Here is a 27,002-nt window from a genome sequence, read left to right as displayed (position 1 = left end):
TATCAACATCCTGGGGTTTGCTATTATCCAAAAATTCAACAAAACCAGCCACCGACATCATCTGGTTACATGTGCAGGTCAGAGGCAGGGCATCCTGAAGTCAGCACCTTAGACACACAGAACACCATCACCTGCAGATTCCCTTGGAAGTAGCATATTCTAATTTGAAAATATATTGCTAGTCCTTTATTGTTGCCAGATCTAAACCTTAGAGTTCGGTACCCAATTCTACTGTGAGAGTACCTTCACCAAAAAGACTGCACCTGTTCAAAAGGTAGTTCACCAGAACCTTTTCAAGGGCAATGGGAGACAGACAATAAATTAATAAATAAATAAACTTGAGATTAAAGGATGTAGAAATGCCTATTTGTTTTTTTATTATTTTTATTGATAGTGAAAAGATCCAGATTGGGGTTGCAATTCAGAAGGTTTTACCTGCTACTTGACTATTGCTGGATTATAAATTGGAAGTGATTACCAAAGATGCTGACTTTAATTTTCTACCCCCTTCAGTCTCAGTTCGGAGAGAAACTGCATCTACCTAACTCTCCATCCATTCATTAGAAACAATCTTCTCTCCAACACTCCCAATTTATGGTGGCACATTTTTTGCTTTGTGAATTCAGCCTGATACCCCTTAGCTTGACTGACCTGGCACTCTTTCCACATTTTTTTCTTTGTTCAAGGTTATGTTCTGCCCATCATCAATTTACTCACTTTCTCGTTGATACTATGCATTATTGAAAATGTTACTTGACATTATTTTAGTTTTCTCATTTTAGTTTAACAATACAGCATTTCTGATTTCAAGAGCATAATGTGACTGTAAGAAAACATTTAACATGTTCTTTGGTGGTCAGTTTTCCATCTTGGTTATGCTGCCTCATTACTACATGATATAAAGTATAGATCTTATTTTGGTCTTTTGTCTTATCGTGGCACATTGGTTGGGAGAGAGCTGTAACTTTATAAAGGTGCCAAATAACATCTCAGCAATACTTGTAATTGTTTAATTATTCTCAACACTGGTGCACCACAAGGCTGCGTCCTCAGCCCTCTACTCTACTCCCTATACACTCATGACTGTGTGGCCAGATCCCGCTCTAACTCCATCTACAAGTTTGCAGATGAGACCACTGTTGTAGGACGTATCTCAAACAACGATGAGTCGGAGTACAGAAAGGAGATAGAGAGCTTAGTGGAATGGTGTCATGACAACAACCTTTCCCTCAATGTCAACAAAACTAAAGAGCTGGTCATTGACTTCAGGAAAGGGGGCGGTGTACATGCACCTGTCTACATCAATGGTGCTGAGGTCGAGAGGGCTGACAGCTTCAAGTTCCTGGGAGTGAACATCACCAACAATCTGTCCTGGACAAACCACGTAGATGCCACGGCCAAGAAAGCTCACCAGCGCCTCTACTTCCTCAGGAGGCTAAAGAAATTTGGTTTGTCCCCTTTGACTCTCACCAACTTTTACCGATGCACCATAGAAAGCATCCTATCTGGATGTATCACGGTTTGGTATGGGAACTGCTCTGCCCAAGACCACAAGAAGCTGCAGAGATTTGTGGACACAGCCCAGCGCATTACAGACACCAGCCTCCCCTCCTTGGACTCAGTCTTTACCTCTCGTTGTCTTGGTGTAGCAGCCAGCATAATCAAAGACCCCACCCACCCGGGACATTCTTTCTTCTCTCCTCTTCCATCGGGTAGAAGATACAGGAGCCTGAGGGCATGTACCACCAGACTTAAGGACAGTTTCTATCCCACTGTGATAAAACTATTGAACGGTTCCTCTATACAATGAGATGGACTATCACCTCACAGTCTACCTTTTTGTGACCTCGCACCTTATTGCACTGCACTTTCTCTGTAGCTGTGACACTTTACTCTGTACTGTTATTGTTTTTTTTACCTGTACTACATCAATGCACTCTGTACTAACTCAATGTAACTGCACTGTGTAATGAATTGACCTGTACGATCAGTTTGTAAGACAAGCTTTTCACTGTACCTTGGTACAAGTGACAATAATAAACCAATACCAATACCAATTACAACAACGTTCCTATGAAATACAGTAAGAGTTACTATGTACAGAAATCCAATCATTTTTCAGCAGTATGATGTGACCAATAGCACTGCTTGATGGAGGCAGATTCAACTATAATGCTCAAAAGGGAACTGAATACATATTTGAAAGGAAACAATTTTCAGAGCTTAGAGTGAGGGTATGAGTGTGGGTTTAGCTGAATTGCTCTTTCATAGAACTGGTACAGATTCAACAATCTGAATAGCCTTCCATGCTGTAACTATTCTGTGAACTGCAAAGGATTTTAAACTGGTGAAGGAACAAAGAGAATTAGGAATGTACAGGTATTTGAAGGTTGCTGATCTTGCTACATAGAATATACAGGACTTTAAAAGTAATCGTGGAATACAAGCACAAAGAAATTATGCTAAGCATTTATGAAACTTTTGCACCACACTTCTGGAAGGGTTAAGAGACCATAAGGAAAATACATAATAGAATGGTACTGGGTTGCTGAGCTTCAGATAAATGGGAGAGCCTGGAGGACTGGGCCTGTTCTTCTCACAGCAGAGAAGGTTAAAGAAGGTTTGAGTAAAGTGTTTAAAGTGATACAGGGTTTGGATAAGTAAGGAGAAAACTTGTGCAATGGCAAAGGGTTTAATAATCAGTCAACAGAGATTTAAACTGATTGACAAAGGAAACAAGGGATATGAGGCTAATGCAGGAAAGTGCAGAATAAGCACAAGGGACGAATGACCTACTCCTGCTTCCTTATGATAAAAGAGACCGTCTGAAGATAGACAAACAATACGCAAGGAGTTATAAATTGTATTGGACTGCATGTACAGGTGGTATAAGCAGATTCATTAGTAATTTCCAAAAGGAAATTAGAAAAATACTTAAAGGGGGAAAATTCAAGTGGCTTTGCAATCATGAAATGAATCTGGTAACTCATTCAAACAGCCAGCTCGGGCAAAATAGGCTAACTAGCTTTTTATTCTGCTGAATTATTCTATAATTCGACTGTGTAATTTCTTTGAATTGTTTCATGTGATCTGTGATGCCCATTGAGAAACTTTGGAATAGGCAGCTGCACCCTGGGTTTATCGTAACATCCCAGTTAGTGTTGCATGCATGTTAGGATATTATCAATCAACCAAAATTAATATTTTGGACAGTTTTTAAGATGTTCCTTATTGCTTTGATTCTGTCTCATATGGGAAGAGAGGAGATATTGATGCTCAGTAAATTTGCTTCATAATTTCATGTGTTCTGCAGTTCCACGGAGCTTCTCAAGGGAACTGCAGCGCTATACAAAGCAGGGGTTTCGAGTTATTGGATTTGCTTTTAAATCTATTTGGAACAGCAGAAACATCAGTGTAGCCAACTTAAAGAGGTGAGTCATACCAGCATACATACATCATGAAAATGATTTTCCTCTTTCAGCATGTTAATCATGCTGATTTATTGTTGTGTGGTTCTCAAACTGCTGATAAAAGTGGAAGTTTGTAAATTTCAGAGTGCCTTTCGTATATCTTTCTCATCCAGCTAAGTTCAGATGTGTGGATAAAAGATTGATTCTAGTGTGCAAAGCCAGATTTTAGGTGACGTGAGCCACAGTTCCCATTTTTAACTAACATTTATGGCAGAATAAGTTTCTCAGAATAAATCTTCTAAATTCTTTATGGAAGCTGTCATATTACAGAAATATGTTCAACATAAAGTACTAACATACAGAGGCAACAATCAAGAGTTAGAAGTGTAGCATTCTCCCCATTGTTCTTTCTAATCTATGCAGAAAGAAAATGAGGTTCTTCTTCACTTCATAATTTTGATTGATTGGTGTTATTTTTTTATTTTATATGTGGTTGGGCTCTCATCCAATCGAGGATGAAGTTTATTTCAAAACAACTTCATCTGCAATTATTTACTTAGAAGTTGTAAAGGAAATAAGCAAATTTGAGAACTGATTCAAAGGGCGTTACCTTAAACTGGGATCCTTTTGTATGCACAAAGAGAAGTTCAGAAATCCCATGTATGACAAGGCAGCTGACCTTTAGCTCTGTGCAAATACCTTTTAAGAGGAATCAAGGAATACAAGCTTTTATCCAAAGCTACTTCTTACATTGCTTAAACATGTTTATGCACATACATATATTTTTATGTGCATGCAATACCTACCATTTCTTTGAATTATAAGCAGAACAATGGTTAAGAAAATTTATAAAAGGCATAACTTGGAATTTGTATTAGAAACATATTAAGTTTTTTTTTTACTTAATTTACCAAAGGGAAGATGTAGAATCTGACTTGGTATTCCTTGGGCTACTGATTCTAGAAAACAAACTGAAGCCACAGACAGCACCTGTACTATCTGAGTTGTCCGAAGCCAGGATTCGAACGGTTATGATCACAGGTACTTATGAAATATATGATGGTAGTTATTGAATTGTCTGATGATAGTTAGCAATAAAAAGCTGAGCTATATAGATCAGGAAAATCTCAAGTTCAATTTTTGTACTAAGTTAGTCAAAACCTAGCCATGTGTAGAAACAGTGTTTCATTGAATTTGGGATCACAATGGGAAAGCTTGCTGTGATTCCCATTCACAATTACTATCTGGTGATAATGTGGATGTCAGGGAAGACCATGGTCTGGGAATCTACAGATTTGCATTCTGTTCTTGTAAATTGCTATTTATGTTGAATTGAACACTTGTCAAATACAACAAATAATAGCTCTCCCTAAAATTAAAATTTATCTTCCCCTTCACTTTCCTTTTGTAGGGATAAGACTAATGCCATTTGAATTATTAGAGAAAGATTTATTTTTAGTTAGACTAACATGATGGAGAACTTTTCTCATTATGCAAAGAGATTGTTTCAAACTGCCTTTTAAAGTGTGATCATTTTCTACAGGTGACAACCTGCAGACGGCTGTCACAGTGGCCAAAAGTTCTGGGATGATCCCATTAACTCACAAAATCATTTTAGTTGAAGCCTCAAAAACGAAGATATCTGGAACAGCGGTCATCAGCTGGAAAACAATGGAAAATGGCATGAATAATAGTCAGATTTATACTGGAGTAAGTATTGAAGGAATGCCTGATGCATTCACAACAGCATTGTATTTAATGGATATCAGAAAATTATTAGCTATCAGCGAACTACAATGTTACTTTCATCTCAGGATAACATTACAAGTTGTGGGAAGGAAATCTAAGCAATGTATCAACAAAATCATTAGTTTAACATCATCTTGAACATAAGCAGCTATATGGATGTTTATACTTGTGTTTGTATGGGAAAACACTGATAATTCAGCACACATAGGTCTTAAGTAGTGCTGGACTGGTGGATTTTCCAGACTATTAGATATTATTCAATATTAATGCACACCAACACACTTTGATTAGTTTTTTTTTAGATGTTATGCAGTATTATAATAATACACTTTCTGGTCAACCTGATAATTTGCAAGGGTTTGCGAGAACAAGGGTCCTGGTGAATTTAAAAGGAGCGAAGGAACCAAGCCCCTGTTAAGTTTCAGGGGAGAGCAGGGACTGGGGCCCAGGCGAATTTCAGGGAAGTGTGGGAAAGATCACCCGGTGAGCCAAAGCCAAATAGAAAGACAGCAGATTATTAGTGTTTTGCTGTATATTGTCCAGTATAGATTGAAATGTAATGATAATTTTTCAGTAGTGGATTACTGATAAAAGTCTGTACTTTACACACATAAATTAAATTACTTCATATTAACTTGTAAAAAAAACAAAAAAGTTAATTCATTATTACACTAGGTTATTTATTCAAAATGTACTTTTAGACTGCACGTGCTTTGATATTATTTCTATTAACACAGCCTGACTCAATTTGCTCTAAGACTTTGTAACAAATACATAGTAATAATTCTGGCTCTCTACCTTTGGTCTAAAGTATAATAAACTATATTTTTGTATGTTCAAGGAAAGTAAAATTCCTATGGATAACTTTGAAAAGAATAAAGACTTTCACTTTGCTATGACTGGAAAATCATATAAAATTCTAATTCAACACTTTTATCATTTACTACCAAAGGTGAGTTAACTAATACAACATAAACACATTTTACTCACTCTCTTAAATTGTGTCTTTGTGGCATACAACAATATTACCAAGTACTAAGTAAACATTTGGTATTTTTTTATTTCAGTTGCTTATAAACGCTACAGTTTTTGCCAGAATGTCACCTAACCAGAAAGGAAGTCTAATAGAAGAGTTTCAAAAATTGGAGTAAGTTTTATAAATGTGTAATGTTTATCGAAGAGAAAGACAGAATAAAAAAAATTGGTCTTCTGAGCACCCCATCACGACTTTAAGCATAAGGTTTTTAGTTGGTAATTCATTGTAAGAGCATGCTACATTGATTCATTTTTCAGAAAATAATATTGTAAAGTAGTATTCATCCTTTAAAGTTAACCGAGATAGAAGATACAGGAATTTTAAAGCATTTGTTTTTATCTTGCCTGTAATTAAATGTATTCATCCATTATTTGGTTGCAGTCTATTCATAAATCCAAAATATTAGCTAATTATAACTAATGTTCTTTTATGGATCTTATACAATTAATTTCTCAATAACAATTTGAACAAATAGTTTTTTTATGATTTTTGTTTTCAGTTTTACTTTTCAATAAAGTATATAATCACATATAAGAAAAAAATCTGCAACACAAGATCATAAGATTCAGATATGAAATAATATTCATTGGATATTTGCTCATCCATCCAGAATTAGCCTATTGTCCACCCTTATTGTATCAAGCAATTTCTTAAATAATTCCAAAATATTAATTCCATTACCGGATGTATGGAAGTATATTTCATTTTCAGCTCCAGTTTGAGTAAGTTAGAATTTTATAGCATCATATTTGTTTACAATAATCTGACTGAATTCAGAATTTTCATTTGAGTTTTATTTCCAGGCGGAGGAGATGCTATAATCTTTGGTCTATGTGCATTTTTAGCATTGTTGAAGATGGCCATCAATATTTAAATTTGTGCATTATAGGATCAATGTAAATATTCAAAGGAAAAAAATGTTTCACCACTTTCAAAAGACATGTCCTGAATTTCAGAAGTTTAGTAATCCAAATGAAGCAATAAAAGAACCCTGATGAATGATATCTAGAAAAGTATCATTCTACTGAGAATTACAGTGCTGATGCTGGAAGTGTCTGAGTAGTGACTGATGCTTTTATTTTCCAGTTATTATGTGGGAATGTGTGGAGATGGTGCAAATGACTGTGGGGTAAGTTTGGCTTGAATTTTTAGCAGCAATTTCCAGGTAACCTTCATATGTAAAATATTTTTCATTGCTAAGCATAGAGCTAATGGATAATGTTCTCATGCTGAAACCAGATTATTCATGTTGTGGTGAAATATTTATCTGCAATGAGCATCTCAGCTTCTTCTGGAGTTAATAAGCAAACAGTGTGAAATTATGCAAAGAAGTAATCTGTAAAATAAGAATTGGTTATATTAAGTCAAATAGAACAGAAATTTCATTAATTTCACAATCTATATATATTTCCAACACTTTGATCTTCCAGCTCTTAATCCTATAAATGAATTGAAGTTGTGATAATTCATTTACTCAACCCTGTTAATGTCTTTCAGTAAAAAAAAACTGGAACCAATCTGGAGTGAGGTATTTAAAAAAATCAGAGAAGTAATCAAAAGAAAAAAATCTACAGAAATTGAGGTTCCTTTTCTGACTACATCAAACCTTTACCTGCTGAGATCTTGAGTCGTAGATGCTTCTATGGAGCTGGATAGAAAAGACTGGATTGCTCTTCAGCATGGACTCAATGAGCTAGATAGCCTCCTACTTTGCTGTACTGTGCTCCTTTTATGATTCTGTGAATGTTATGAGATGAGCAGAGTGAGAGATCTACAACTTGGGGTACCATCATCTGGCATAGACTTGAATGGCCTTCTTCTATGTCGTAAGAATACATAAAAGAATACAGGCAAGAAAATTGCTTCCAGCTCCAGAAAAATACCACAGACCACCTCTTCCTCATCTATCCATTTCCCCATCCAGGATTTAATTGCAGGCAATCTTAGCTGTGGAATTGGCCAGTATGTGGATAGCCTTAACCTACAATATGTTTCAGACCCATTTTCAAATGTAGCTGATCTATTTAATTCAAATGTGGCTTGATAGTGAATGCTTGTAAAGTATCTGAGTGGTGGGAACCTCTTGTTCTGTTTTGGTCATATGTCCAAATTCTGAGACATTACTATATAGAGATGGAAATTACTGGAAATATCCAACAGTATTTATGGCGAGACAAACAGTGTTAATGTTTCAATTATATAACTATAAATTGGAAATAAATGCTTCTGATAAAGTGATTCCACCATTTATTTCCAAATTACAGCATCCAGGGTATTTTGTTTTCTTTTTCCAGTCATTATGGATATAGTTTAAAGGTGATCACAAAGAAAATCACTAAGGCTGTAGTTTTAAAAAGAACAGAATTTCTGAAAATGTGATCTAATTTGCATAAGCTAAAATATTTTTATTTCTAGGCTTTAAAGACAGCCCATGCAGGGATCTCACTATCAGTACACGAGGCCTCTGTAGCTTCACTGTTTACTTCAAAAATACCCAACATCGAGTGTGTTCCACACCTCATCAAGTAAGTCAACTCCATAACAGTTGTGAGAATTCTCATTTTGACCACAATCATGTTATTGTGTGATTGTACTTAATAATCTTCCTGGCAGAATAGACAATTAAGTGTCCAATTCATGCTGAATCAAAGTATTAGAGATGGGCATTGAAGGCTGACCTTGATAAGCATGCCCACATCCTGTAAATGAATAAGTTTCTGGAACTGAATACATACAGCCACCAGCACATCAGGAGGAATGAATATTGCCTAAGATGTTTATCAATTAACAGCACTTTGAAACATTGATGAATATGCACAAAGTCGTGACACATTTAATATAGGAACCAAATGAACATGCTTTGAGACTAGCTGTCTGGTCTTCCACTATGAAGCTTTACAAAATACAGTGTAAACAAGAAACATATTTTATTTTTGATGCTTTGATAATGAGGAGTTTGATCTGCATATCATCATCAAATCTAAAATATTTAGAATAATGAGGGGGATGCCATAGAGATTAGTAAATCATTGTGTGCCTTTGTGTACCTTTGAGGTAAGTGGTGATCTCCATTACTTTGTTGGTTGTCAAACTATACAGGCCACTGTGTACATTTAAATGTTAATGCCATGTGGCAGGATTGATCTTTCTGTCAGTAAACACTGGTTTCTAGCAACAAGATAATCAATTGCATCTTTTGCCTGATATTGGGCTGGATTTCTGGTCAATGACAAACAGCATTGTTGTTTATTGCACATACTTGCCTGCAGATTTTCTGTGAGTGTACCCTCTCCAATTCGTAGTAATCACAAAATGGTGCTGTGGGATACACCCCATTCAACTAGTCAGGTTGAAAAATCTCTATTGAGACATGTAGTCTAAACTAGAAAGTGTAAACTACAATAATTAATTTTATGCAAAATTATGTACAAGAACGAAAATAGAGTGAAAAGGAGATGGAATTGAAAGAACACTAAAAGAGATTGAAATAAAAAAATCAAAACTCAACTTTTTAATGTACCTTAAATGATAATTAAAATCCAAATGAACAAAACTCCATAATTAAAAAAATTAAATCTGGCAGGATTTGAAACCCTTCATCCTGTTTAAATAGTCACTTTTACTTCATGACATGCCCTGACTTTTTTATGGCCTATTTATGGTGTGAACCATGACTTGGATGACAGGGCTCTTTTTTTATCCCTGGATTTTAATATTGTGGTTTCAAGTCTCACTCCCCAGACCTGAGCAAAACAATCTGAGCTGATACTCCAGTTCAGTACCAAGAGGGTGCTGATTTGTTGGATGTGCTGTTTTTCAGATATCAAGCCAAGCTCCAATCTGCTTTCTCAGGTGAACATAGAAGATATCACAAGAGTATTTTAAAAACAAAAAGGGATTTATTCTTTGTACCTTGACCAGTACTTATACCTTCATTAATATCACTAAGCAAAAGTTAGCTGTTGTTTGTGGGAAATAGATGTGCAAAAATTGGTCACAACATTTCTTTCATTTGATTATACTTCAAAAGTATTTTATTGGCTGGAAATGCTTTGGAACATCTCAAAGTTGCAAAATATGCTACACATAATCCAAGTCTTTCTATTTTTCTGTGTGGTAAATAAGTAGGGCGTATCTCCTGCATATATCATGCATATATCTAAATGTCTCTGTATCAGTGTAGTGAAATTTGTGTTGGAGCAGGGCAATGTAGAAAGCAACTTCATGAATATTATGTTTAACTGCTGTCACAATTTAATTGTTACTATTAGCCTTACCATTATTCTTGCACTTGTATGATTTACAAGGTATCCTTCCAGTCTCTCCTCACTTGTGATAAAGCTGGCACAATTGGCAAATGTAAAACAACGGTGTCTCAGGATTTGTCAAAGAACTGGACACACTGACCTGCATGGTTCAGTTCTGGTTATCACAAATTGCTAGAGAGCCAAAACATTATTCTGCTTTGAGATCTTCAAGGAAAAAAATGTTCGTAGCAATATGTTTGCCATTATCCCTTATTGTTGTGGAAGCCCAGCAATGTGATAGAACTATACAATCAGAATCAGAAACAGGTTTATTATCACTGACATATGTTGTGAAGTATGTTGTTTTTTGGCAGCAATACAATGCAAGACATAAAAATTACTATAAGTGTCCCAAATATAAATAAAATAGTGCAAAAGAGGAATAATGAGGTAGAGTTCATGGGTTCATGGACCTTTCAGAAATCTGATGGCGGAGGGGAAGAAACTGTTCCTGAAAGATTGAGTGGGGGTCTTCTGGCTCCTGTACCTCATCCCCAATGGTAGTAATGAGAAGAGGGCATGTCCCGGATGGTGAGGGTCCTTAATGATGGATGCCGCCTTCTTGAGGCACTGCCTATTGAAGATGTCCTCGATGGCGGGGAGGGTTGTGCCCGTGATGGAGCTGGCTGAGTCTACAACCCACCTGAAGTCTCTTCGGATCCTGCACATTGGAGCCTCCATACCAGGTGGTGATGCAACCAGTCAGAATGCTCTCCACTGTACATCTATAGAAATTTGCAAGAGTCTTTGGTGACATACCAAATCTCCTCAAACTCCTAATGAAGTAAAGCTGCTGGTGTGCCTCCTTTGTGATTGCATCAATGTGTTGGGCCCAGGATAGATCCCTTGAGATGTTGATGCTCAGGAACTTGAAGCTGCTCATCCCTTCCATCGCTGACCCCCGGACTGCTGTGTGTTCTCCAGACTTCATCCACAATCAGTTCCTTGGTCTTGCTGACGTTGAGTGTGAGGTTGTTGTTGTTGCGACACCATACAACCAGCCAATCTATCTCACTCCTGTACACCATCTGACAATCATCTCACACTGCTAAAACTGCACAGATTTTACAGGTGGAGCAACTGTCACTTTTTTGATGTTACTCATTTTCTGCCATCTGGTCTGAAAGGAGCAGGAAGATTAGAAATTAAGAGTAATAATGGCCTTGATAGCCATTGGGTGCACCATCCACACTACATGTTCAGACACTGCTTCCAAGCTGAACCTTAGTTGCCCTATCCACTGATTATCAGATCACTTTAGAGGAAAATAAAACTAAATGACTGCATAGTAAACCAGGTTAAAATAAATTTGATAGGGATGTTCAAAATCATGAAGCGTTCTAATAGAATAATCAAGGATATTAATAATTCAGAAAATATTAATGTAGAACAGTACAGCACAGTACGGGCCCTTTGGCCCACGATGTTGTGCCGACCAATATAAACAATAACTCCTTGATCAATCTAACCCTTCTGTCCTACCAGCCCATAACCCTCTATTTTTCTTATATCCATGTATCTAAGAGTCTTTTAAATTTCACTATCCTTGAATATCAGTTCTTGATTTCATTATTTCATCTGCTTCAAATACTATTTGTGTAAGTTTCTAAGGAAAAAGTAATTCTAATCTTAAAGTCCACAAGATTCCAACTGTTACAGATAAAAAAAATCTTTTTCTGCATTGTTAATCATATAGACTATTTGTCTTTCACTAACCCAAACAATATGATGCTTTGAAGGAATAATCAAGGATCTTGCCCTACAGTGCTATCTTCTTTGTAAAATCACATGCTATTCATCATCCTGTGTTTAAATATAGTGATCTTTTAAACTGTGGAAATAAAGGAAAATGGAATGGCAAATCTTTCAGCAAGGGTACCCAAGAATACTCTTCTTTTAGTCCACAGTGGTAAAGCTGAATTCAATAGTTTTTACATTGTGTTTTTTGGATTTAATGTAGTGGGATTTACATGACATAATAATTAGCAGACAGAAAATGATTAGGATAAAGCAGATGATAAGGATTAATAATGGGATTCATTTGATATGTACAGTTTTTAAGACAGCTCAGTGATAAATGTTTTTGTTGTTTTCTTTCTCCAACAGGGAGGGAAGGGCAGCACTGGTCACCTCATTTTGCATATTTAAGTATATGGCTCTCTACAGCATGATCCAGTATCTTGGGGTTTTGTGTCTGTACTGGGTATGAGTAATTATTTCAAAATTGTTTTTATTGAAAAGAAATGAGAAACTTCATGGTTAATTTCACTCAGCCAAGTCTTCATCTAATTTTGTGGATTCAAAAGGCCTTGGTTAAAATTCATAGCTCCATTTGTAATGTACATGAAATATATTCAGATTTGAAAGAATGGAATTAAGAAAGAACAAATTGATTTATTCTGAATCCTGCTCTAACGCTTATTGTGAATACAAATACTTGTCACTAAATAGAAATATAAACCAAGAAATCTGAATCCACTTGCTTAAAATGATTTCATTGACTGATTTATATTAAAATTCTGCAGTATGTTATTTTTAATTGGGGGTCTTTTTACTTATTAAATGCATGCATTTCACAAAACAAACTTTATACATTTTCAAATTTCAAAGGGTTCATTTTAATATCTATTTTCTTTATTTTTCTTTATGCCTTTTGAGTATGTTGACTCAGTATGTTTAATTGTCCATTTTTCACATGTACATCCAGTGCTTCAATCTCAACAGGTTAGTCAATCAAGACAAGGTCCATTCCTGTCTGATCCTGGGAACCATATATTTATACTGAAGATCAGGCTGATTGGATATTGATCAATAGCTAAAGGCGAGGCTGACTTTTCACTCTTGAGGCAAGAATATTGGGATTGGCCACCCAGTTAAAGTTAATTAACTAAGCGCATCTCAAGAATCAAACCAAGAACCTTCCCAATTTTCAAAGTTTATGATCCAAATGTACAACTTAGATCCTCAGTGAGCCCAGACTGATCCTTTGCAATGTCACAACCCCATCCACCTCATAAAAGCTTCAAGCAAACTGAAGTATTATTTTGTCAACTAAATGAAGCAACTGACATACCAGTTTAATAGAATATAGAATATGTAAATGATATTACTTTTTTTACTATCCTGTCTAGCAATATCTTCACCACCCCCCCCACCCCCCCACTGACAACCACTTTTTCAACTGCATTGTTTGCAGGGTCCGGTCTAGCATTAGCTATGACTTATGTTAAGTAGTGGCAACATATATGTGCATTAAGTTATCCTTTTTTGTTCATTTTAGGAAGCAAATACTTTTGGGAACTATCAGTTTTTGTTTGAGGATTTGGGTATTACAACAATTATTGGTATCACAAGTAAGTATTCTTGCTCCAATCTTTCTTAAATTCTTACTTAAATAAATCAGTGGTGCATAGAAAATGATAGAATTGACAATGTGCCTCCTGAAGGCTGCAAGTGAAGTGTGACTTTTTATGGCCATATGTAAACGAATGCTGATATTTTTAGTCACATAGGTGAAGACATTAATACCAAAATTTGTTAGCAGTATAATTTTCATTAGGATTTCCACCAAACGACATCAATCTGATTACAGTCTATCCATTTAAAATGCAGGCAATTGTGCTGCTTACATGTGAGGATATATGTATCAGGAAAGGATAGCTGGATCTTTTTTCTCTTGGTAAAAAGGTGGAGTGGTGACCTAATAGAGATTATTAGAATGATGAATGGTTTGATTGTGTGGATGTAGACTCAGTGTTTCCACTTGGGAAGAACATATCTAAAGGCCACCATTATAAGTGTCAGGAACCAGCAACAAAAGAAACACACCGAGTCATGATTCGGTGTTAAAAACTATTTTATTAATCACTACTTATGATAATACGAAAAATAGAAGTAAAAATGTTAGTATGTTAGAAATTCAAAAATATTAAACCTTGAACATTAACCCCTAAACTAAACTCTTTGTGTGTGTGTGGCAAAGTCCCAAACTCCAAGTCCAGGAACGGTTCTTAAAGTTCAGTTCCGCAAGCCATAAGGTGAAACGTGAGCAAAGGCTTCTTCAACAACCACCGTTGTCTGAAGATAAGACGTAGATGTAGAGAAACATAGAGAGTAATTACGAAATCCAAATGTTCCACAATGGAACCCAAACGACACTTCAGTGTTTACTCAGTAGTGACTTCCTCACCCCGAAAAGCATCCGAATCGTGGTCATCCACACAAATACCTGTTTCCTTCTACAGGTCAGCAACAAGGTGAACTCCAGTGGATTACTTCCAATTTCCATACATGGATTTCTGTGGCAGACACAGTTATTGTTTCTCATCCATCGATAGAGAAACTAGCAGGCTGGTGTCTCTCTCCCTTCTCTCTCTCTCTCTCTTTCTTTCTTCTTCTGACCTCTTCAACAACGTCATTAGGTCCTTTATCTTCTGTTGACGTAAGCACGCCACACACACACACACACACACACACACACACACACACACACACACACACACACACACACACACACACACACACACACACACACACACACACACACACACACACACACACACACACACACACACACACACTCTCTATCTTCAAGGGACTTTCACCGAGTCTGTAACATAAGATAATTGAGAAATCCAACATGGAATTTAGAATAAATTTCTTTACTTAAAGAGTGGTGAGAACAAGAAATTCACTACCACAGAAAATGATTGAAGTGAATCAATACATTTAAAAGGGGGCTGATGAAGCACTTGAGGGAGAAGGGAATGAAATGTTTTGCTGATAGACTTGGACAAGGAAAGACAGGAGGATGCTTGAGTGGAAGATAAATGCAAGCATGGATCAATTGTGCTGAATGGCTTGTTTGTGTGCTGTGTATCCTATGTAAGATGACTGACAGGATAATTTGCTTGAAATCATTTTAACTACTCTTATTGGTCCTGGTAAAACAAAGTTCGTGTTGGTGTTAAAACCAATTTCTCAACATTGTTTTTAAAATATTCACTGCTTAACAAATTGAATTAAAACTATTATGTACTAATCTACTAATGGATATTTCATGAAGATTAAGTGTCTATTTGGGAATTATTTTCCAAGGTTCTTCAAGATCAAAGGTTATTGCAGAAAATAAAAATTCCTGCTATATTGTGTGTACCAGAGATTGCTAGGCCAACAGGATGAATGAACTGGAAGTATATTTAGTTAATATACTTTTAGTTTTACTAATATGCTAACATATTAGTAATTATATTAGTTTACTAATATACTTTTAGTTTTAGTTACAAGCATAATATAGGAACATGAAATTGGAAGGAAGAATTAAAAGGGGTATTGGTTTTATCAGGGGTCTGAGTGTTCTGATGCACAATTCGCAATAGGCTAGTTTGCAGGTACAGCAAATAATTAGGAAAGTAGAATGTTATCATTTATTGGTAGAGGAATTGAATGCAAAAGTAGGGAGAGGTTATGCTTCAATTAGATAGGGCATTGATGAAACTTCATCTTGAATGCTGAGTGCAATATTACTCTTTCTATAAATGAAGGGTGTAAAGGTACTGGAAGCATTTCAGTGTGTCGGATTGACACCTGGAATGGGTGGGTTGTCTTATGAGGGAAGGATGGACTTCTAAACTTGTATTAGAAGAGTGACAAATTATATTGAAACATATGAGATTCTAAGGGATCTTGACAGGGTGCAAGCGGAACAGATGTTTCCTTTTGTGGAAGAATCTAAAATTAGGGATCACTGTTCGAAACTAAGTAGTAACCTACTTAAAACAGAGATGAAGTGAAATGTTTTCTCTCAAGGTCTTGAGTCCTTGGAACTCTCTTCCTCAAAGGGTGGTGGAAGCAGTGTCTGGATATTTTTAAGGCAGAGGTACATAGATTGTTGATAAGCAAGGAGGTGAAAGGTCATGCTGTGTAGAAAATAACCGATCAGACCTGATCCTACCAAATGATGGTGCAGGCTCAGGGGTGTTTTGCACCTAATTTGAATGCTTTTATGTTCCTGTTTTCAATTGTAATCCAATTGCTTCGAGAGTCAGCAGAGAAAAGGCATGCTCACAAATGAATGTGCTGCCCAAAGGTAAATTAGTTTCATGGCTGCCTCTTTCTGGCAGTTTTAAAAGATTTCAGAATCAAGGCAACTGTAGCAATTGAGCACATATTCTTTCTGACATTTGTTTCAGAGTATTGCAGACTTGTAAATTCAAGGAGAATAGTCCATTTCACTGCATCTGGGTCTGCAAACAGCACTAAATACCTTCAGTTTTTCTGTCTCTGTAAGTTTGAGGATTGCTGCTCAATTGAATAATGACCCACCCCTCACCCCCCCCCCCCACCCCACCCCATTTACAAATACGGCCTATGCCACTACTGTGCTACAAAAGAACCTGCTGACAAATAGCAGTGAGAGAAATTACTGTGATGCAGCTGAGTATAGATCAGTTGAAATTTATTCTGAAATGATGTGATATAGCTGATGAGGTTAGGCAAGTTTTTTTCTATCACTGAAATGGATCATTCATAAGAACATGAAATAAGAAATAGAAGCTAGTGGAGTCCACAAGCTTTTCATCCACCATCAAACAGTATTATTTCCAGCAAGAACACTACAACTACCTGTTCTCTGTGACAAAGTACACCTCCCTAATCAGCATCAACTTCTTGAAGGTGCTTTAAATTGAAAGCAGTTGAGACAACAAGATGTCATGAAATTGACAGTGGGGACAACAGTATTCATTAGATATTCAAAACTGAAATCATTCTCACACAGACTTAGCTGGTATACAATACAGCAATACTGGATGAAACTGCTCCACTCAATCACCCACGTATTGCTTCAGATGTATGATAATTCCATTGCACAATGATCATTAGCAGTACATCACATGTTGGAATTCTCACCAATATTTTGCATTAATAACCCAAAGATTCAATTTTATCCTGGACACTGAGAAACAAGTGCATGTTTATTGTTCTTCCATTACCTGTCTCTAGTTCGTCCTAAGCTTTAGACTTATTTATCACACCATGCAGTAGGATTGCCATCTGAGCTGTTCCTAAACCTCAGTGCTTTCATTTCTGCCAAGAAGAAGTACATAGAACACTTTTTCCATATTTTTTGCGTGACATAAAATGTCATATTCCACATCTGACACAGGATGCTGAAAAATTCACAATGACTTCTGTAATAGTCGGGAGCTCATTAGGACACAATACTTTTAACAAAAGCTTCATCTCAGCATTGAGGATTTCACAGCTTACCTTCATGCCATTTTCCGATTCTTACACCCTCCCTAGAAGGCATTTTCTGAGTGATAACTGTCTTCCCACATCTGCATTTTTTTGTTTAGTTGCGCTGTGAATTCATTAAAACTTGGAATCTTTTGGCATTGCAACTTTCATCTACAAATTAAATATGTATTCAAACATGTATTCAATTATGTCTTCTGTAAATAAGTATTTTTCTGTCTGCAACTTTGTATGTTCACTATCAATATACTAAAATTACAATAATCCATTATCTATTTGGAAATCACAGTGATTTGGCACCTAGTTCACCTGGTGCTGATTCTAGTGCCCCACCTCCCCCCGCAGGGACCCAGCTTCCTTTAACATACTAGGCCCTTGTTCACATGCTTCCTTGAAACTTACCTGGTTTTGTTTTAAACTTACTGGGTCACCAGAAAATGTATTATTCTGCTGTGTAATATCTAAAATAAAAAGTGAATTAGAAGTGTGTTGGAGGAATAACATACAATAATTCAGAATTTTTACTAGTCCAGCACCACCTATGTCCTGAGTGCGTCAGATCAACAGTGTTTTACAACATTTTGCCCCTTTATCTCTGCTAAAAACATCTCGCCTGTGTTCCATTTATCCACTTTTGCTTTCCTCAGCATTCCTTCCCTGCTTTTAAACATGTTTTTTCCAGCACCCCTTAAAGTCTAAATCCATGCACTCCCCTACACTCCAGCTAGAGTTTAGTCCCAGTCTCATCCTTTGACATGTGACTAACAAAGGGTCTGGAATACATTTTACTGAGCCTAAACACTTCCTGCAGTTCCCTCGTGGCCCACATCATAAGCTTAGGAGCATTCTATCATCCAGTTATCAGCTGTTGACAACAGATATTTCCATTCCAAACACATGAACGTGCCAAGTTCCCCTGACACTCCTCAAAATGATCAGCTGAAGGCCCTTATATAATATAAAATAAACAACAGCAAATGCTGCAAACACTCAACAAGTCAGGCAGCATTTGTGAAAAGAGAAAAATAGTTAAGATTTCAGATTGAAGTCCCTTTGTCAGATATCACTTCAATCTAAAATAAAACTATTGGTTTCAAAATTCAAACTTGAAGTGTGTTATCGGCTCTTTAAAAATGCAGAAAACCAGAATTCATCCAGTGCTCAAAGTAGCAGCTGCAAAGAGCATGAGAAAGCAGAATGGAACAGAATTCAGTTTGCTGAGGGTTTAGAGATTAACTAATTCTGCTCTGACCATTTGCCTTTGAGCAACACATTACCTAACAGGTAGTGCTTCAACCTCAAAACTCCAGTGACCCAGGTTCAATTCTGACCTCTGGTGCTGTCTCTGGATTTTACACATTCTTGCTACAACTGAATAGGATTCCACTTGGTTCTCCAGTTTCAACCCACATCCAAGGACGTGTTGACTGGTGGGTTAATTGTCCACTGGAAATTACCCCCAATGTAGTGTGTGGCAGGAGAATCAGGGTGAAGTTGATGACATATGAGGGAGAGAATACACAGGGAATAAATGGGGAAGTGAGAAGGATGGGAATGCTATGAGAGCTGGCACAGATACATTAGGCCAAATGGCCTCCTCCTGCATCATAAGAGAATATGACAAAGTTGCAAATCATGAAATACAGTCTGTGTAGGAGAATTGTGCAGCAAGGCTCATCCTGCTAAACCATTTCTTCACTTTCTCCCCAGTCTTCTCAGTATCCCCCACTGCCACCCAGGTAATCAGATATTTCATTTTAGTTGGGTCCACTTGGCCTTCCATGCTATGCAATAAACATGAGGGGGAGCTAGAGGGAAGCAATCAGTGAGTCGAATGTGAGGTATTGTACGACTGATTTAACTGCTGCTGATATTGTCTCAGGTTTCAAGATAACTTCTGAACTGAACAAAAAACTGAAATACCTTTTTTAGCAATGGATACAGTTTATAACTAGCGCATTACATCCAGAAGTTTCTGTGTAATTATCCTTACATTATTTGTGCAATTCCCTTGATATTATCATAGCTCAGCAGAATTTTAACTGTAAATTAGTTCCTCGAATGTTGTTTCCAGGGAAATGGTTGTCAAAACACTTCACTCAATCTGAAGTCATTTTCAATCACATGGTGCTGAAATAAAAACACTATGTAATCAAAGTCTAGGCAGTTATTCCTTAGAAAAACGGGACTGCCAGTTAGAATTCCTAAAGTTGTCATGGTGATGGAGTATATTTAAAAAAATGTTTTGGAAGAAACGTTTTTAGGAGATTATGCATTTTAGGAGATACAGATATTTGTAACATTATCTGATAGGAGATGTTTACCCCAACTCAATTTTTATTGTATTTCAGTGAGCTTTAATCATGCATATCCAAAGTTGGACCCACATCAGCCACCCGGTCAGCTCATTTCACCACCTCTGCTGCTGTCAGTTATTATGAATGTCATTCTTAGCCTGGCTTTACATGTGTTTGGATTCATGATGGTTCAGCAACAGCCTTGGTACTCACGTACAGATATTTACAGGTACATAGCGTTAAGAACTATTACCAAGTATTACAGCAGAAAAACTAGGCATTCAGCCTAATATTTCACACATGCCTCATCCCACTCTCCTTCATCTAACTGATCAACATATTCTTTTATTCTTATCTCTGTCATGTGCTTATCCAGCTCCCACTTAAATATATCTATGCTACTCCTTGTGATTTACAAGTTCTAGAACCTAACAATTCTCTGGGTAAAATGTCTCTTGAATTCACTAATGAAATCATTGATTATTCTCATATATTTATGGTTCCTTTCTTTTGTCAGACTCACAAACAGAAATAATTTATTTACATCTACCCTTTCAAAGATTTTCACTATCTTAAAAACATTCTGTCTTATCACTCCCTCCATGTTTTTCCTTCTAGATATCATTGTACAATGATTAAGTAACTGTGAACTAGTATTCAGAGAAATGGATTATTGATCTGAATCCCAATGTGGCAACCAGTGAAGTTATATTCAAGTAGTTAAATAAATCTTGAATTAAAAAGTTAATCTTAGCAATGGTGAACATGAAACTACCAGATCGGTTAACTAATGACTTCCATAGAAGGAGATCTGCTACCATTATGCTGTCTGGCCGATATATCACTCCTGATCCATAGCATAGTGATTTATTCAATTAGATGCCCTGGTTAAATTTCAGTTCAGTTTTATTTAGGGATGTGCAAATAGTGCTAGCATATCGAGGGACATAAATGTCTTGGAAATCGGAAAAAAAATTGAAGAGCTGCAGGATGTTGAACCCTTACCAACAGAGTTCCGATTTATTGTAGAAAACTTTCATTTGCACCCATTCCAGTACCTCAAGATACTTTCTCTAATGTGGAAACATAGAACAAAGAACAGTACAGCACAGGAACCAGCCCTTCGGCCCATGATATTGTGCCGAACCAAACTAGTAACCAAATGCCCAATTAAACTAATCCCTTCTGCCTATTCATTGTCCATATTCCTCCATTTCCTGCACATTCATGTGCCTATCTACGAGCCTCTTGAATGCCTCTATCGTAGTTGCCTCCACCACCATCCCTGGCAGTAAGTTCCAGGCACCCACCACTCTCTGTGTAAAAAAATTTGCCCTGCTCATCTCCTCTGAACTTACCCCCTCCCACCTTAAATGCGTGCCATCTGGTATTAGACATTTCAACCCTGGGAAAAAGATACCCGCTGTCTTCTCTATCTAACCTTCTCATAATCTTATAAACCTCTATCAGGTCTCCCCTCAGCCTCTGCCGCTCCAGGGTAAACAACCCAAGTTTGTTCAACCTCTCCTTATAGCACATGCCCTCTAATCCAGGCAGCATCCTGGTAAACCTCTTCCGTACTCCCTCCAAAACTTCCACATACTTACTGTAATGGGGCAACCAGAATTGAATGCAATATTCCAGATGCGGCCTAACTAAGGTTTTATAAAGCTGCAACATAACTTCCTGACTCTTGAACTCATTTCCTCAACTAATAAAGGCAAGCCTGCCATACGTCTTCTTTTCCAACCTATCAACCTGTGTAGCCACTTTCAGGGAGCCATGGGCTTGGACACCAAGACCCTTCTCCCCCTCTCCAATGATCATTATTTAACCTTCATTTAAAAATGAAGAGTAACAATTTGCATTAACTTGAGTATAAAAGGGGTTTAATGCTAGATTTGTTAGAAGATCATAATGATTATAAATGCTACATGAATTTAACCTCTTATTAATGTTTCAGGACTCTCTAATATTCTTGATATTTTAAAATGTTTACTTTTTACTTTTGGTGGGAAGTTTCAGAATTCATAGGTCAATGAAGCTTTCCAATATTTTCGGATGAAATGATTTGTCTATTTGCCTCTGTGGTGTAATTTGTGACAAAATGAAATTTGTCAGTTCCCCCTTCCATTAATATGTTCTGCCTATATAAATCCAGACTAATTAGTGGGGGTAAAATTTGTTTTTGGCATAAAATAACGAAAAGAGAATTGGCAGTCTATTTTCTAGTTTAATTGATTTTTTTTATTGTTGTCAGATAAATTCTCACTTTAGTACATTTTTCAGATTAGGTCTTATTACCCCAGACTATATCAACTATTTGTCTATTTGCCTCTATGGTGTAATTTGTTGGAGTGTCAAAAATATAATGAAAATAAGGGTTCTGAACTTACAGATACTTTCAACTTGAGGATGGCACAGAGAAATTCAAATCTATGTGTTGGGAGCATACGGAAGCTCAGAGTAAAGGGCTGGAAAACCATACCACCTTCCACCCTACCAAGCACCTCCTGTCCCACCTGTAACAAAATAGGAGGCTACTGCATTGGTTTCATCGTTCACCTCAGAACCCGCAGAATTGGAGTGGCTGCAATTCATTCTCTTTTCCAGGGGATTTCCTAAGAGAGAAGAGGGACTTTTCTCACTATTGGATCTTATTGGGAACAATCCATTAAATCTCTCCATTTTAGTGGTCTCTTAGTCAATTAATTTTAACAATCTTCCCACATCAGCTCTTGCACTAACTCTTGTTTTCTTGCTTCTTCAAGGCAATTTACCAAAACCTTTTTGGCACTTCAAGTATATTATGTCTGTTCAGATTCCTTATTTCTTCATTCTAGTTACTTCTTCAAAAAAAATTAGATCATGATAGTGAAACATGATCCGTCTTTCTTATCCCTTACTGGTTATCCCTTATAACTTCGATAACTTCTAATTGTTCATTTATACCAGTTGCAATGTTACTTTCTATTAATGTTCCCACCATTAGACTAAATGGGGATGATTTTAACTCTAAACCCCTTGCAAAAAAATGGTTGATAATGAATTGGTAGTCAATGTTGCACCTTGCCTGATTTTCTTTCTCAGGGACTGTCTTTGTGAATAATGAGGCGAGTTGTTCTGACACAAATCCCACTCATATTGTGTGGCAATACATAACCAAAATGTCACACTGGACCTTCCCCATTTTCTGCTTACTTCTAAAAGTTAAAGGGAGATGGATGATGCAGAGGGCTATTTTCACATTTGACAAAAATCCTTCATCACTCATACTAAAGATTTTAAACTCATTTCTTTTTTTTTTCTTGCAGTGCTTGTAATTCTAAAAACCTAACCAGTAATGATGTAACTGCAAATAATAACACCATGGATACTGCTTCCATCTCCCAGGAATCAAATGAAGATTACTATAAGAGTTATGAGAATACAACTGTGTACCTTCTATCTATTTTCAGCTGTATAACAACTGCAATTGTATACTGCAAAGGAAAGCCTTACCGAAAACCAATCTATACCAACTGTAAGAAGCACTGTTATTTCCATTAACTGCAAAATTACTTTCAGTTAAAGGTGGATACACAATTTAAAAAGTGATTTGAACTTATTTCTAACAGAAGCGAATGATAACATATGGGTCTTCAGTCAAATCCAGATTATAGTTTTTCATCATGCCTCTTGTGTGACAATTTATTTTCTTTTGAGTTCCATTTGTATGCATTATGTATCACTGAAAATGTCAAATGCAGCTCTCTTTCTGGACAATCTTATGGCAGCACAGGTGAGCTGTTCAATAGGGTTCAATTAGGAAGAGTGAAATTAGAAAAAGTTCAATTCTGGTTACTTTCCACAAACTTCAGCTGAAAATCTGTGAGGAGTGACAGAGTTAGGATTACCTTCAAAAATATAGATCAGCCAAATCTTATGATGCCACAAATTCTGAGTATGCAGATCATGTGGTTAATGCAAATTGAACACATTGCTCAGGTGCTTCTTTCCCTCTTATTTGGACCACTTTTATCAGATTAATTGAAAATGGTCAGTTGGAGCAAGAATCTGACCATTTCTCAATTACAGGGAAGTTAACGAATCTGTTCAGCACTTCTTGCTGTTTATGGGAGGTTCATCAAGGGGTCATAGATTTTGATTTCCCATGTGTCCAGAATTTCCCATTTCCCATTACCTAATCTTAGAAAAGACTGCTCACAGCTGGAAATATGAAATCATCTCTTAAAAACTTAGGGACTTCCACTCATACTGGAAGTTTTAAGTCAAATAATGCTGAATGTAATGTCTGAACTAGGGGATAAAAGTTATAATTTTGTCTTTTATAATGATGGATTCATGTGTACCAATTTTTCCTTTATTTCAGATATATTTATGATTACCACTTTGGCTCAGATTGGAACATGTCTGTATTTCCTCTTTGGTGATCAGGATGCTGTGTACAATGCACTGGGAGTAAGTATTGGTAGACGTACTGTAAGTGTGAAATTCAAATTGAGCTGGAATGCAAAGCAAATGTTGGGTGATTAGCCATCTTTTTCATTCCCTCACCCCTCCATCAACAATGAATTTTACTTCTATAGGTGGAATAATTATCAATTGTCCACACCTCAAGTACACTGCCCCCCTTCCCTTGGCCATGCCTTCTGTCACACTTAACTTTTGTCTGACCCTTCAGCTCAATCAGGAACTGACCCTGGACTCGGCATGGAGAGTGGAGCAGGCATTCAGATGTGCTGACCAACCAAAACCTTTCATACTTCTATGTTGCAATGCACAGGTGCAGAAGTAGAGAATGGACTGATACCTGGGGAGGACTCATGGCCAAAGCTAAGTACAGCTTGGCCCAACAGATTCATGCACACAATTAATTTGCACATGGAAATCTGTTCAGAATATATGTAAAATATTGAAGTCACTATGTTGTCTGTTTAATTTTAATAGTGAAAAGAAATTAAGATGAGTTTGGGCAATGTCAACTCTTTATCTGAACCAACAGATTGCAATGAAAATAAGGTGTTTTGGAGTTAACATACAGCCATCTCCCAATTATGAGAGCTCAGAATCAGAACCAGGTTTATTATCACTGACATATCTCACAAAATTTGTTGTTTTGTGGCAGCAGTACAGCGCAAAACATAAAGACATAAAAATTACTATAAGTTACAAAAATATACACTTTTGATACTCCACCCCCACCCTCCACCCAAATATATTTCAGGATAATGCAATATGAGTTAAAAAAAAACTGTGATCGAGAGAAAAAAAAATCTCAGATTGCTTCATGGAATACCAAACCAAAGTAGACTATACTTTAGGGTGTTCAAAAGCCTATTCAATAACATGGGCATTCAAGAGGGTCTTAAAAGAGGAGGAACAGAGATTTTTGGGACAGGATATGGGGTGAAGGGAGGCTGGAATTTATAATAAGAATAACAGAGGACTGGGGATTTCAGTGGAGAGCATTGAGCATCGTTATAGAGTCAGCAAAGGGCAAGTTTACCATTGAGACATATGGTGACTGGAAGCTAATGGAGAGGTCAGAAGTGATGGCTGACTGTATGTGGCATAGAAAACATGCAGCGGAATTTAGCACCCTCTGTTTACAGAGGATGATGAAAGGTTAAGTCAAAGGGATAGATGAAATTTACAGTGGTATAAGTAGTTTATAATAAAGAAGACATGGGTTTGAAAACTCAACCAAGGACCAAATTAGATGTTAATGTTGCAAACAGACACATTCAATCTAAGACGGCATTTAGAACAAGGGTTTGGGGTTTGTGAAAGACCTAAAGATGATGGCTTTAAATTTTCCTTTGAATAACTGGAGTAATTTGTCGCTTATCCAAGACAAAGGGACTTTGGGCAACCAATCTGTCAACATAACTTCAAGCCATATAATTTGAAATTGTAAATGCAAGTAACATTCCCACAATCCTTTAGTGATTAAAAGTGTAATTAGATTTATTTAATCATTAATGAATAAAATAGATAACCTTTCAAAGGTTTGTTTTAACATTGTAATGTATAACTTTTTTTCAGCTTGTTTGCACCCCTAGAAATTGGAGGTTTTACATTCTAGCTATGATTCTTGTTCACTTCTTTGTTATTATGGCCATTGAGGTAAGTTGGAGTCCGCCCTTTTTTTCTGGCATTCTTATTACTATCAAGAGAGGCTAAACAGGATGGTTATTCCTTGGAGTTTAGGAAAATGAAGGGTGATCTTATTGAGACATACAAAATCCTAAAGGGATGACACAGGGTAGATATTGAAATGTTTCCACCAGCGGAGTTTCTTGAATGAGGGGACATAGTTACAAGGCAAGGGGTTGATCATTTAAAACAAAGGTGCATAGGAATTTCTTTTTGTAAGGAGTGGTGAATTTCTGAAATTGTCTGTCACAGATGGTTGTGAAAGCTAGATCATTAGAAGTACTTAAGGTGGAGGTAGATAAAATTCCTGTTAATAAAATCTTATTTTTTGATTCCATTGACGGTACTGCAGCAACTTATTTTTGCAACTCCCAACTCCCCAGAACACTCCTATGTTCCAAACAATTTGAACTGTAAGCATTTTATAATATATTGAAAATGTTATACTAGCATATAATTATTGTACATCTTTTCCATTATAAAGTCTATTGCAAATTTTTGTCTAATTTGATTCTTGCCAAGTGGAAGTGCTTAGTGTAGCTTATGGCTATAATAGCTATAATTACAACATGATGAGTGTTACATGTAGTTTCCATTATAACCATGAACAGGGGAATTTGTAATCGAAACAATCACAAAGACAAAATGGATAATTAATGTGGTGAATTAATTAAATCTTAATGTCCTGCTCCATTTTGTGACCCAGCTGTAATCTGCTTCTGTGCAAGATAACCTTTGCTCTTGATTCTCTTTATCTAGTGCCACAAGTGATTGAAAACTAAAACTA

General features: G+C 36.6%; 1 protein-coding gene across 1 annotated transcript in view; it reads left to right on the top strand.

Annotated features, from left to right (window-relative positions):
• LOC127571878 (probable cation-transporting ATPase 13A4) overlaps positions 1-27,002 on the top strand; it is a 61,082-nt gene that overhangs the window by 33,405 nt on the left and 675 nt on the right. The window contains exons 17-30 of the mRNA XM_052018623.1: positions 3,314-3,431; positions 4,327-4,451; positions 4,954-5,103; positions 5,198-5,208; positions 5,971-6,111; positions 6,227-6,306; positions 7,282-7,324; positions 8,611-8,720; positions 12,609-12,705; positions 13,783-13,855; positions 20,111-20,285; positions 23,371-23,579; positions 24,429-24,538; positions 26,105-26,185. Coding sequence (XP_051874583.1) covers positions 3,314-3,431; positions 4,327-4,451; positions 4,954-5,103; positions 5,198-5,208; positions 5,971-6,111; positions 6,227-6,306; positions 7,282-7,324; positions 8,611-8,720; positions 12,609-12,705; positions 13,783-13,855; positions 20,111-20,285; positions 23,371-23,579; positions 24,429-24,538; positions 26,105-26,185 — 1,523 coding nt within the window. The remainder of the gene's footprint in view (positions 1-3,313; positions 3,432-4,326; positions 4,452-4,953; positions 5,104-5,197; positions 5,209-5,970; positions 6,112-6,226; positions 6,307-7,281; positions 7,325-8,610; positions 8,721-12,608; positions 12,706-13,782; positions 13,856-20,110; positions 20,286-23,370; positions 23,580-24,428; positions 24,539-26,104; positions 26,186-27,002) is intronic.

This window comes from Pristis pectinata, chromosome 6 (assembly GCF_009764475.1).
Source record: "Pristis pectinata isolate sPriPec2 chromosome 6, sPriPec2.1.pri, whole genome shotgun sequence".
In the NCBI taxonomy this organism is placed as follows: domain Eukaryota; kingdom Metazoa; phylum Chordata; class Chondrichthyes; order Rhinopristiformes; family Pristidae; genus Pristis; species Pristis pectinata.
Note: the sequence above shows the minus strand (reverse complement) of the source record. Positions and strands in the feature narration are given on the sequence as shown.